General features: G+C 35.4%; 1 protein-coding gene across 1 annotated transcript; it reads left to right on the top strand.

The window, feature by feature from the left end:
- The first annotated feature begins 960 nt into the window (after nucleotides 1-960).
- Nucleotides 961-2,651, top strand: LOC130805692 (UPF0481 protein At3g47200-like). Its single transcript, XM_057670476.1, has one exon. It carries the CDS (start codon nucleotides 1,161-1,163, stop codon nucleotides 2,493-2,495), a length of 1,335 nt encoding a protein of 444 aa, XP_057526459.1. The 5' UTR covers nucleotides 961-1,160; the 3' UTR covers nucleotides 2,496-2,651.
- Nucleotides 2,652-13,526: the final 10,875 nt, after the last annotated feature.

Consider the following 13,526-nt stretch of genomic DNA (forward strand, 5'->3'; position numbering starts at 1 on the left):
TATGCAATAACTACCTATGGTAAATATGGTTATAGTTATTGAATAATTGGGATGGATTGATTTAATATCGACATTGATTCGTGGATCGATGTTGTTTCATGAATGGTTATGTGCTTTTCTATAAATATAGAAGGCATGTGTAAGTTATTTTTTACATGTGATATACATGGAATATACATGTGATTTCTGAATTTTTTATCCTCTTTAGCACTTTACATAGAAAACTTGCAATCCTCGATTGTAAATTTTCACTTTCTTCTTCCACTTAAGTTTTCTTATATCGTTCTAATTTCCTTGTGCTAGGAATTTAGTGAAATTATTGTATCTCAAAACATATTTTCGGTTTTTTTTTTCAAGCCCCGTAGTAGGGAGGAAATGATGTTTTAGGATAGAGCATCTCGCCTAGAATCTACATCGAGTCACATACAAAATCTTCTTGTTACTATGTCCGATATATGGTGATTTCCGATGATGAAGTTTACATTTGGTGTATGTTAAGCAAACGTTTGAACTTGTCATATGTTTTTGTAACCTACTAAGTTTATGTAACTTTACTTTATATGTTTGATTAATATTTTAAAGTCATATGTACAACAATTGCCATCTAGAAGTATGATCTAACTTAAAGGTCTTATGCCCTTATCTTAAGGGATGTCCAAAGAATTATAGCTGTTAATTATTATTACAATTGAATTTCCCTCTCAACTCTTAAGACAAGTAGGAACAAAGTATATCAACTCAGGAATGTTTCCTTTATGAACTTGAAGAAATTACAAATCAATTATTGCATCTCACATAGTAATTTCCATCCGTGTTCCTTCTTTTGACTCAAGAGTTTGTCCTACCAAATCAAAAGTCAACACATCTTGAGGGATGGAATCATGAGTTTACTTCTTATGACTTGTTCAATATCATAAGTTTATAAAAATACTAAATAAAATTTATAGAAGAAATATAACTTTTTACAAAAATTCCTAATTATTTACATATACTTTCTCAACTTTTTTTTTTAACAAATTTAAAGTAGACAATGTACACACCAATTTCTTAATTCTTTTTACTTTCTAGTAGTAGTACAAATTCGAAGGTGAGGGTTTTACATTATAAAAACCGGCTACCTGACTCCTAATCCTCAACCAGAAAAGCAAACCTACACATTTATGGAGGGCGAGGCAAATAAAACCAAGGAAGTGGAATCTTCAATACAACACAAGCTTAGTGCATTACCGATGATATCTCCTTGTAATATTTGCATTTACAAGGTTCCTCCACATATCTGCCAAGTAAACAAAGCTTGTTTTCTGCCTTCAATTGTTTCCATCGGTCCTATCTATTTTAAATACCCATCCCTAAAATCCTGTGAAGACTTCAAATTAACACACCTTAAACACTTCCTTGAATTACATGCTCTCACATCCTCACATCGCCATCATCAAGCTTATAACTTAGCTAACTACATTGACATTATGAAACATCATGAGGAAAATGCACGTTCTTACTATGAACATCAAATAAGTCTTTCTAGTAATGAATTTATCGAAATGATGATGGTTGATGCTGCATTCATTATCTGCTACTTTATATGTAACAGTGACTGTGGTATCGAATTTTCGAATCGAAATAATCCTATGCACCAAAAGATAACATGGATGGTGAAGATTACCCATGATTTGTTTCTGGAAGAAAATCAAATTCCCTTTTTTGTACTGGAAGATCTATACAATCTATCATTTGGTGCAGCTTACCCACATATATCCTTTAAGGATCTTACTCTTAGATTTATTCAAAACTCTGAGATTCTCGAAGGATATCCTCGAGATAATTTACATGGATCATTTGCTTATAATGCAAGGAAAGCTTCAAACATTAAGCATCTTGTTGATTTTTTGAGGGTATCATACTTACCTTCCAATCTTCGGACCCATCAATACATTATTAATAAAGAAGAAGTTCGATTTTGTCCAAGTGCAAAAGAGCTAAAAGCTGCTGGAATAAAATTTATTTGCAGTAGTGAAAAGAACAGCTTATTAGATATTAGATATTGTAAGGGAAAGTTGCGTATTCCAACATTGAAAATACAAGATGAAACTGAAGCTTTTATTCGGAATCTCGTGTTCTTTGAGCAGTGTCAACATTTCAGTAACTCTTACTTCATTGATTATGCTATTTTTTTAAACGATTTGATTGGTTCTGCAGAAGACGTACAAATATTAGTTCAAAATGGAATCATCGAGAATTTCCTTGGAAGCCATGAGGAGGTGGCTTTGATGCTAAATCGCATCACAAAAAACATAATGTTACTTAGACCAAATTTTTATTATTCTGGGATTTGTGGAGATATGAATAAATATGTTAGCATCAAGTGGAATAGATGGAAGGCAATACTGAGAAGAGACTACTTCAATCATCCATGGTCAATTATTTCTGTTGTATATTTGGTGTTTCTTCTTATTCTCACCATTTTACAAGTTTTTACTGGTTTTCACCACAACTAGCTAGTTGTCTACTAATATTCTTGTACTCATGTATAGAAGTAATAGTCAAAGTTAATAGTGATTAAAGTCATCTTGTTAGACTTGGTCAAGACTCAAAGTTAAGTTGATTATAATGGAAATTATCAGATTTGAATGAATGAAAAAATGCTTTGCTTATTTTGTAAAACTTTTATATATTTTCGGTTTGAAAATCTAGTTTATTTTGTAAAAATTGAGAAATCTTATTATTCCTTGGTTAATTGTTACAACTACTAGGTTAAGTGAGAATTTATTGTCTATATTTTAACTTGATTAGTGAGTATTCCTTGCAAGTTTTTTTCTTTCTTTAAATTTCATTTATACTTGTGTAAGATAATTCTCTCCTATCAGATTTTACATGACTTGATGTGTCGTCAGGTACGGGTGAAAAAATGATCGTTGAGTATTCCATACGACACTACCTAAAACACTTTCATATAAAAAAAACGAAACAAATACAAGTTCATTGAAATTATCAGTTTTTTGTTGTTTTGGTTTCTCTTATACTCACTCGTCTTGTAGTCTTTTATGGAAATTCTTTTTTAGAATGCTTTTTCTTTTTTTTGTCTAGTAATTTTTGTCGGTTTAATTAACTTAGCACTTGGAGTTCATATAATATCATTCTTGGATTGTTTCCATGGAGATGTCAAACAACCGACAAATTGCGCATTTTGACGAAATAATAATTGCGAATAATTTAGAATTTGTTTTGCCAAATACCCAATTAGAGAATGCTCCCATTATACTAAAGTTCATCTATATTTTTTTTACGTACTTCGGAGTAGTTTGGATTGGGTTTTCACCATTCAATTTTTGACATAGTTGGTCAGCTTTGTAGCAAGCGACGATGATATTATTCTAGTTACTTGTTCCGTTTGTTATTGTTGCGTGCTTTTATATTTCTTAATTTATTTAATCATGGATTAGACATTTATTAAGAAACAAAAGAAGTATGTTCTTGTACAGACTTTGTCGTTAGATCATATTTTGTCGTTAGATCATATCTTTCATTCTCTTATAGCTTTTGTAACGAATATTAGTTCAAATGATGCTTGTTCAATTAAATCCCTACTCATGGCGTTAGTGAAAGAATTGGCAACATTGAACTTAGTGTTCACATAGTCAAAAGTTATGATCCCATTAATGATAATCCTTGCCCTAGGCAGTGCCTATGAGCAATATGACTAGACTTAACATTATACACTTGACTATAAGCTCCACCCAAGGTCGTCATGCTATTCGCATGAATTGCCATCGGTAAAATTGGCCTAAGTAAGAAAGGTATCTCAAACATGAGATTCCTCAAACACTCCGCTTCACTTGCTGCTAAGCCAAGCGCTATAAATTACGCAAACATAGTGGAATCAGATATACATGTTTGTTTCTTTGAGGATCATGAAATGGAAACTCCCCATGAATAAACACCCAACCATTAGTTGAAGAGTTATCTTCTTCATTAGTGATCCAACAAATATCGGAATACCCTTCCAAAATAGGAGGTTTACCACTATATGAAATAACATAATCCATGGTACGTAACAAGTATCTTAATACCCTTCTTATCGCCATCTAATGATGGGGATCCGAGTTTGTAACATCTCGGAATAACTCGTATCGTACGAAAAGAGAAGATGACCTTTTAAAAACAAGTATATATCGTCCGAGTCAAACCAGGATGTTAGAAGGCAGTTAAAAACGGATTTGAAATTAAGGGAAGCTTGCGGATCGAGCTTTATTAGTATTATTATGAACTACTAGATATAAGAAATTCTTAGCAGCGAATAAGAACGAAAAATTAAATCTACTTATTACAAATTGAGAACGAAATCGCCTCATAAAACCAAATATTCTTTAAACTTTATTAGAAGTTCTTATCAACACTTCTGTATCCTAACGATTTATTTCTCCAAGGGACAATCCTCACTCCCCAGACCTGCAACTTAACTTACTGCTAGTCATTGCCCAGATAGGAAACAACATCATCGCAGGGTCGTTAAGACCAAAAGTACACGTCAGCTAAAAGTATGCATACCCCCGCGGTGGCTCATAATGCCCCCATATACCGCGAGTAATTCATTTCCACCAATTGACGTCATACTACGTCCACTTTATAGTTAGTGAGGTCATACTACCTCTGCTTATCAAAACAATGTATAAAAAATTATTTATTCGAAAGATAACATTATTCGTACTATATATCCCTACTTTACTTTTGTATACCATTATTATATGATACATCGGTCTAAATGCGAACTTCGCTGCGTGTACATACCTTAAGCAAGATAACCAACTCTCAAGCGCCTTAATCGATTCCCGGTCACGAATCGACTTCCTACAAGGTACAATCGTATTCGGGAAATAAGCAAACATACACATTTTCCTCAAATCATCCATAACACACATATACAATTACACCCACACCTAGAATACCACACACATCATGAACATCCATCACATACTATAACATGGTAAACACACAAAACAGGACAACATACATAATCTGTCCAGAAACACAACTTAAAATTGTCAAACTGAATATCCGACTTCACCGTTGCGTCCGGAAGGCGTCAAAACCCCGGGTACCAATTTCCATAATTTATAACATAGTATAAGTATTTTTAATCTAATTTCAAAGCCAAAAAGTGTCCCAAAAACAGATTTTTTTAACATTTTTCTAACCCTACGGGATTCACCAAAATTTCATCAACAAATGAATTCCAAATGGTACATTGCCTATTAAATATCAATGACCAAATTTATATAATTCTTATGAACTATCTTTGAGATTAAATTCTTTGTTCAACAATAATTTCTTTAACCACACACATTTTTTTTTACATGAACATTCATTTTTATATATAAATTTCAAAATCACCCATCACACAAACCAATACTATTCTTCACATATATGCATATCTAAAAACTCTAAAAAGAAACATTCTTCATCAATTTAGATAGAAAAATACATCCCAAAATCATACATGAAATTTTTAATTCTTAAATTAAACATGAATTATAAGATAAAACATATAATAATCATAGAATTTTAAATTAAAACTTAAGAATCAACATAGATTAAGAATTACACTTACAATTGTAAAGGAAAACACCTAATGATCAAATGTAATGGAGTTAGGAATGTGGATTAGGAGGAATTTTGAAAGGATATGTTTTTTTTTGTCCTTGGAAACTTTAGAAATGAAAGGATGTCAAAATGAAAATGATTAAGGAATTAAGAAGGGTTAATTGTATGGGATTAATGCCTTGATCCTTCATTACCCTAAGGGAGTTACAAGCTCCACCAAGAGTCCCTCCTATTTTCTTTTTTTTTTTTTTTGAAAATAAAAGATGGGTTAAGGAAGAAAATATCGGGAAAATATCGGGGTGTTACAAACTACCCCCCTAAAAAGGTTTTGACCCCAAAACCCCACTTATCATAACACATAACCACAAAACAAGTAAAACGAACTTAATCACTATACACACATACACAAATCAACCCAATACATAAATCGCGCAAAAATCCTATCGCCTTCTACCCCCCTTAATGAAGTTACGTCCCCGTAACTTACTAACCCGAGAGAAAAGGTGAGGATACTGCTCTCGCATGGAGTCTTCCGTCTCACAGGTTGCCTCTTGTGAGCGGTGATTGGACCATAATACTTTAGCCATGGTGATATCCCTCCGACGAGTACTACGGACCTTCTTATCCAATATTCGGACAGGCTGTTCCTCATAGGTTAGGCTCTCATCAAGTTCTAACGGCTCTGGATCTAATACATGAGAAGAGGCTGCGACGTAACGCTTCAACTGAGAAATGTGAAAAACGTCGTGCACCTTACCCAGAGCATTAGGCAATGCTAACCGATAGGCTAACTTCCCTACTTTCTCCACAATGTCATAAGGACCTATGAAACGTGCGCTTAACATTCCACGAGCACCAAAGCGAACTACTCCTTTCATTGGAGACACACGAAGTAGATACTTGTCACCCGCTTCAAATTCATCAGGTCGACGTCGGAGATCGGCGTACGACTTTTGTCTATCTTGGGCTGCTTTCATTTTCTCGCGAATTAACTTTACTTGTTCAGTCATCTGAACAAGCATTTCAGGTCCTAAGGTGACAGATTCAGTAAATCATCCCAGCATACAGGACTACGGCACTTACGACCATAAAGTGCATCAAACGGAGCCATTCGAATCGTAGAAATAATTATACATAAGTAAACATATCAAGACACGATAATACATTTTAATGAACTATTTGACAAGGTGAACATACATTTTTATCGTGAACCTTTTAATGAACTATTATTCTAATCTAAAAAAAACGAACATACATATATCAATTTGTAACACTATAAATGTATTTATTCACCTTTTTATTCACCTTTTAATGGCTCCGAATGGCTCCGAATTATCGGGAAAATAATGAACAATTTAAAACGGGTGTAACATACAATTATTCATGAACTATTGTTTAAATATATCGGGAAAATAATTATCGAGGCCATTATGAATATTGAACACTAATGTATTGTTTTGATAATTATTTTCCCGATACCCCATGAATATTGATAACTATGAATATTGGCCGGCCATATGGGGAAGTTGGGGGATTTGTAACCTCTTGAAGAATATTGAAAGATTAAGAATAATTGCCTTCCATAATTACTGCCTTAATTTCCTTAATTCCTTTATTTCCTTAATCTCCTAATTAACTTACATCTTTTCATTTCAAACCATTTGCAAGTAAGAAAACACTCCCAAAACACTCTATTCCTCACGCCTAAATCACCTTGGTTCATCAATTTTGGTGTTTTGTTCTTGTGCAATTGTGTGTAATTCTTAATGTAGTTTTTATTTTTAAGTTTTAATTTAAATTTCTATGATTTATATGTGTGTTATTTTATAGTTTATGATTTGCTCATGATTTAAAAATTCATGTGTGAAAGTATGATGTATTTTTCTATCTAGATTAATGTATGGTTTTTAGGGTTTTAGATATGTTTACATATGTGTGAGAATTTGTTTGATGGATGATTGAAAATATATATATATATATATATATATATATATATATATATATATATATATATATATATATATATATATATATATATATATATATATATATATATATATATATATATATATATATATATATATATATATAATGGATGCTCATAGAAAAAAATTTATGTGGTGTTAGAAATTTATTTATTTTTGATTAATAGAAGGAATTTATAATGTTGGTAGGAAAAAAATATACATGTAACTATGTGATGTATATGTGTGCATACAATTGTGTAAAAAGAATTATATTGAGGAAAAAAAAATAATAGTTCATTAAAATTTATTTTTTTTTAGATAATCATGAAAATTATGTAAATTTTGTTGTTTAGATTTAATAGGAAATAAAGCATTGAAATTTATATTTTTGTGATGAAAAAAAATGGAATGACAAAATCCCGTAGGTTTTGAAAATGGTGAAAAAAAAATGTGTTTTTGGAACATTTTTGGCTTTGCAATTAAGTTAAAAATACTTATACTATGTTATAAATTATGGAAATTGGTACCCGGGGGTTTTGACGCCTTCCGGGCGCAACGGTGAAGTCGAATATTCAGTTTGACAGTTTTAAGTTGAGTTTCTGGACAGATTGTATAGGCTGTCCTGTTTTGTATATTTACCATGTTATAGTATGTGATGGATGTTCATGTTGTGTGTAGTATTCTAGGTATGGATGTAATTGTATGTGTGTGTTATGGATGATTTGAGGAAAATGTATATGTGTGCTTATTTCCCGAATACGATTGAACCTTGTAGGAAGTCGATTCGTGACCGGGAATTGATTAAGACGCTTGCGAGTTGGTTATCTTGCTTAAGGTATGTACACGCAGCGAATTTCGCATTAGTCCGATGTATCATATAATAATGGTATACAAAAGTAAAGTATGGATATATAGTACGAATAATGTTATCTTTCCAATAAATAATTTTTTATACATTGTTTTGATAAGTAGAGGTAGTATGACCTCAATAACCTTAAAGTGGACGTAGTATGACGTCAATTGGTGGAAATTTATTACTCGCGGTATATGGGGGCATTATGAGCCACCGCAGGGGTATGCATACTTAACCATAGGCACCGAAGTAAGGCGAGTGTCTATGGTAGAGACTTGCTGAGGGGTTAGGTCCCCCTAATGTATTGTCTCACTTATGGAGATTGGAGTGTACCGGCAGTATGGCTGGATAGTACAGCAGTATGGCTGACTAATCTTTACATGAAAATAATTATTCTTAATTAGCATGATCGAAGCGTACGGTTCTGTGAATTGTCAGCTATTAAATCAAAACTTACTCTTGTGTTATTGTTTATTTGGTATGCGACGATTGCTGACGTGTACTTATGGTCTTAACGACCCTGCGATGATGTTGTTTCCTATCTGGGCAATGACTAGAAGTAAGTTAAGTTGCAGGTCTGGGGAGTGAGGATTGACCCTTGAAGAAATAAATTATTAGGATAGAGAAGTCTTGATAAGAACTTCAAATTTAAGTTTAAAGAAAATTTGGTCTTATGAGGCGAACATCGTTCTCAAGTTGTAATAAGTAGATTTAACTTTTCGTTTTTGTCCGCTGCTAAGAATTTCTTATATCTAGTAGTTCATAATAACACGAATAGAACTCGATCCGCACGTTTTCCTTAACTTCAAACCCGTTTTAAACTGTTTTCTAACATCCCGGTTTGACTCGGATTATAGTTGTCTCGTTTTTAAAAGGTCATCTTCTCTTTTCGTACGACCCGAGTTATTCCGAGATGTTACAACTGGTATCAGAGCGGGAGTTTTATTTAGTGTTATTTATCTATATCGATAGACTAACGTAGAAAAAAAAATTAACGAGAGAAAAAGGGGTAGACATTAAAGGGATATGATGTGTTGTGCTTGGTGTCTTTAAGCATGATGTCATGGATAACTGTGATGTGTGTATGATAGAATTTCTGTGTTTATATCTCTGATGCTCTAAATTATCTATCCTTGTCTTATCTCAGAAATTAATTGTCTTGTTTTCTTTCTTTGTGAGTCAGGAAGTTCGATTTTTTACTTTTCTTTCATGGATAAAGGGAAAAGACCGGCCGAGGAGGGAATTAATACCCGAGAGGAACCCTGGAGAGCTTTAGTTAATGCCCCAGCCTGGGCAGAAATAGAGGCTTTGGGAAATTGGGACAGAAAAGAGGAAGAAAGCGATTTGGATTACACCCGACGAATGGAAATGATTTACGAAAAATCCAAACAAGTGTATGAAAGGATAATGGACGAAGAGATGATTGTACTGAAAGAGAGGAGTGACCAGTTTCACCTAGAATTTGACAGAAGGGTAAGAGCAGTGCAAACTGAGGGTCGGGGCGGAGTTGACGTACCAGAGTCTAGTGGGGCAGGGAGAGATAGTATTGAGGAGGTTGTTCCTGTAGTAAACCCAAACTCAGTGTTACTAATAAATTTCGACAAGTTGGATTTTGAGGAGAATCCCGAGGAGGATCCAGAAGAGGACCCGGAGGAGGACCCCGATGAGGATCCAGAAGAAGAATTTGAGGAGGATTTCGAAGAAAATTCTGATGAGGAACATGGAGAAATTATGGAGGAGGATTTCTTAAGAGTGGTAGAAGAGCCTGATGAGGATACCTTAGGGGATGGTTATAATGCTGATGAGGAGGGGAAAATAGCTGATATAGATGGAATTCTGAGCGATACTGATAGCGGAGTAGTTATTCTAGGGGGTTGGCCGGTGAGGCGAGAGGATCTCATGAGTGAGGAAGAAAGTGAGATAATGATGTGGGAGGAGGAACCACCTGAACCAATAATTGTAGAACTTTCTGATTCCGTAGCGCGACTTACTATGAGTGATTCCTTATCTGTAGGAACCCCTTCTTATTCCGATAGCGCGTCTAGCGATGACTCTGATGATGCTGATTTTGACCCTGATCAATACATGGAGGATTTGGACCGTCTGGATGCGTCGCCTTTATTTGCCTGATTGTTTCTACATTATTTGATTATGCATGTGTACGAGTTCGTATGTCTAGTTCCTTAGTAGAATAATTGCGAACAATTTTGTTGGTTAAATGATTTGGTTGTTTATCTCAGACTTTTGTAGTTTTTGAACAGTGGTTATGTGGGAATTTATACCCAAGTATTTCTTTTTAGATTGGAACTATATGATATTATTGTTTTGAATTTGAATTTTGTTTTTAAAAGTCTAAACATTAATAAGTAGAATCGATTCAGTATTGTATTTATGGAAAAATGAATAGATTTGATTATAGACTCATTGTTCAACCCTTTTTACCTTTAGGGCTACTACCTTGTTTATTTTAGAACAATAACAGAATGAGTTTTTCCTTAACCACAAACGCTGTAGAAATGTATTTACATACCTTGTTTAACCTAATGCAGTATACCTGCCATCATGCCACCCTTTTTGAAAAGGTCCATGCCAAGAGGAAACTCTGACCGCGTGCTTCGAAACCTAGTTAAGGCCCTAGCTGGCGCAAGGAATCCGAGACAGAAATCTTTGGAGGAAAAGGCTTCGTCAATTAGTAAGAGAATAGCCCAGAGTAAACCCTCGACTTATAGTGGAAAAGGTGAACCTTCTATGTTGGAAAACTGGCTGAGAGAATTTGACAAGCTTTTTAGTGTGGTGAGATGTCCTACTGAGCTTATGGTTGACCAAGCCGCGTTTTTCCTAGTAGAAGACGCTGACTATTGGTGGACACATAATAAGATGAGGTTGATATCAGAAAACGACGGTTACTTAAGATGGGAAGGATTTAAGGGGGCATTAAGGGACCAATTCTATCCGCCTCATGTTAGGAAGGACAAATCAAATGAGTTTGCTAGGTTCAAAATGGAAAACCTAACGGTGGATAAATATTATCAGAAATTTATGGAATACTTGAAGTTTTGCCCTGAGGATGTCCCGACTGAGGGAAAGAAAATTCAGGGTTTTGAGTTAGGTCTATCGTATGAGATCTAAAAACACATTGAGACTGATAGATATGATACGTTAGACCAGCTATACAAGAGAGCTGCGCAGATTGGAAATGCTATCAGGAAAGAAAAAGAGAAGTTGGGCCATAGCAGAGAAAAGAGAAAAGAACCCGTGTTTCAGAATGATACGAATGCGAGTAATCAGGTCCAGAATAAATTTAAGAAGCACAAACCGTTTGGAGGTTTCCAGGAGAAAGGTTTCCATTCTGGTCAAAACAGCAACAATGGGGAAATTCAAGACTAGAGGCTAGAATGCAGAAGCCTTTGTATGATCGCAATGGGAAGGAAAGAATCTTCAACTGTAGGAGATGCCAAAAGAACCACCCAGGAAGGGACTGTCGTGGTGCGTTAGTGGACTGTTCTTACTGTGGTAAGCGGGGCCATAGAATGTATGAGTGCGATACTCGCATGGGACAACAAGAGTTGCAAGGGGGGAATCATAGAGTTTTCCAACAACAACGACTCATTAACGGACGAAGTGGTAATGAAGCTGGAAGGGGGAGTCACAATGGTGGAAGTTTTGGCCGAAACTTGGGAGGTGCCTGAAACCCTAGGTTTCCGGGAAATAACTCCGGTGTTCAGCAACGACCGGGAAATGCTAGAAACGAGAATTTCTTTTCAAGCCAACGCGGTAATCAAGGAGGTGTTACTACTTCTACCCAGAACGATGGCAGGCTTTCAGCAGTTAACTCGAGGGAGGCAGCGCAGGCGTCGGATGTGGTCATAGGTACGTTCTGTATTAATACAAAATCCGTTAAAGTACTTTTTGATTCTGGTGCATCGTGCTAGTTTGTTTCAAAGTCTAGAGTTAAGGATTTAGAATTGGAGAACCCCGAGGAAACATCTTTTTCAGTCTCTACTCCTTATGGGGAGACTTTTCATTGTAATACGTTGTTCCGTGAAGTGCCGGTTAAGATAGGGAAAGTAAAATTTCCAAGTGATTTATTTTCTCTAGAAATGGATGATTTAAATGTAATACTTGGGATGGATTGGCTAAGTAGATATAAAGCGATGATAGATTGTGAAGAACAGTCAGTGACCTTAAGTGGACCTAGGGGGGAGAAGGTTACATATAGGAGTCTTCCTAAGGGACCAAGGATAAAAATTGTATCGTCATTGAAGGTCAGGAAGTTAATCAAGCAAGGGCAACCGTGGTTTCTGTGTAGTATAAGTATAGTAGGGGAGCGGGAGTTGCAGCTTGAGAACATTCCAGTGGTCTATGATTTTAGAGATGTTTTTCTAGAAGAACTTCCTGGTATGCCGCCAAGAAGGGTGGACTTTTCGATTGACTTAATCCCTGGGATAGGGCCAATTTTCAAAGCCCCTTACCAAATGGCCCCAAAGGAGATGGAAGAATTGAAAGTCCAATTGGAGGAGTTGTTGGAGAAGGGTTGTATAAGACCCAGTCTGTCGCCTTGGGGAGCTCCGGTGTTGTTTGTAAGGAAAAAGGACGGAACGATGCGTCTCTGCATTGATTACAGAGAACTCAATAAGGTCACTGTTAAGAATAAATACCCACCACCGCGGATCGATGATCTTTTTGATCAGTTACAAGGGGCAGGAGTCCTTTCCAAGATTGATCTGCGATCAGGGTATCATCAGTTACGTATCAAGGAGGAGGATATTAGTAAATTAGCTTTTAGAACTAGATACGGACACTTCGAATTTACCGTGATGCCTTTTGGGTTGACCAACGCACCTGCAGCATTTATGCGGTTGATGAATCGGGTTTTTAACGCGTACCTCGATAAGTGTGTGCTGGTGTTCATTGATGATATTTTGGTATATTCCAAGAGCCAAGAAGAACATCGAGAGCATTTAAGGATAGTCTTGCAGATTCTGCGAGAGAATCGGTTGTATGCTAAGTTTTCGAAGTGTGAATTTTGGTTAGAGCAAGTGGCTTTTCTGGGTCACATTGTTTCTAAGGAAGGAATTTCCGTTGATCCAGCAAAAGTAGCAGCTGTT

This window comes from Amaranthus tricolor, chromosome 2 (assembly GCF_026212465.1).
Source record: "Amaranthus tricolor cultivar Red isolate AtriRed21 chromosome 2, ASM2621246v1, whole genome shotgun sequence".
NCBI classification, from domain to species: Eukaryota; Viridiplantae; Streptophyta; class Magnoliopsida; order Caryophyllales; family Amaranthaceae; genus Amaranthus; species Amaranthus tricolor.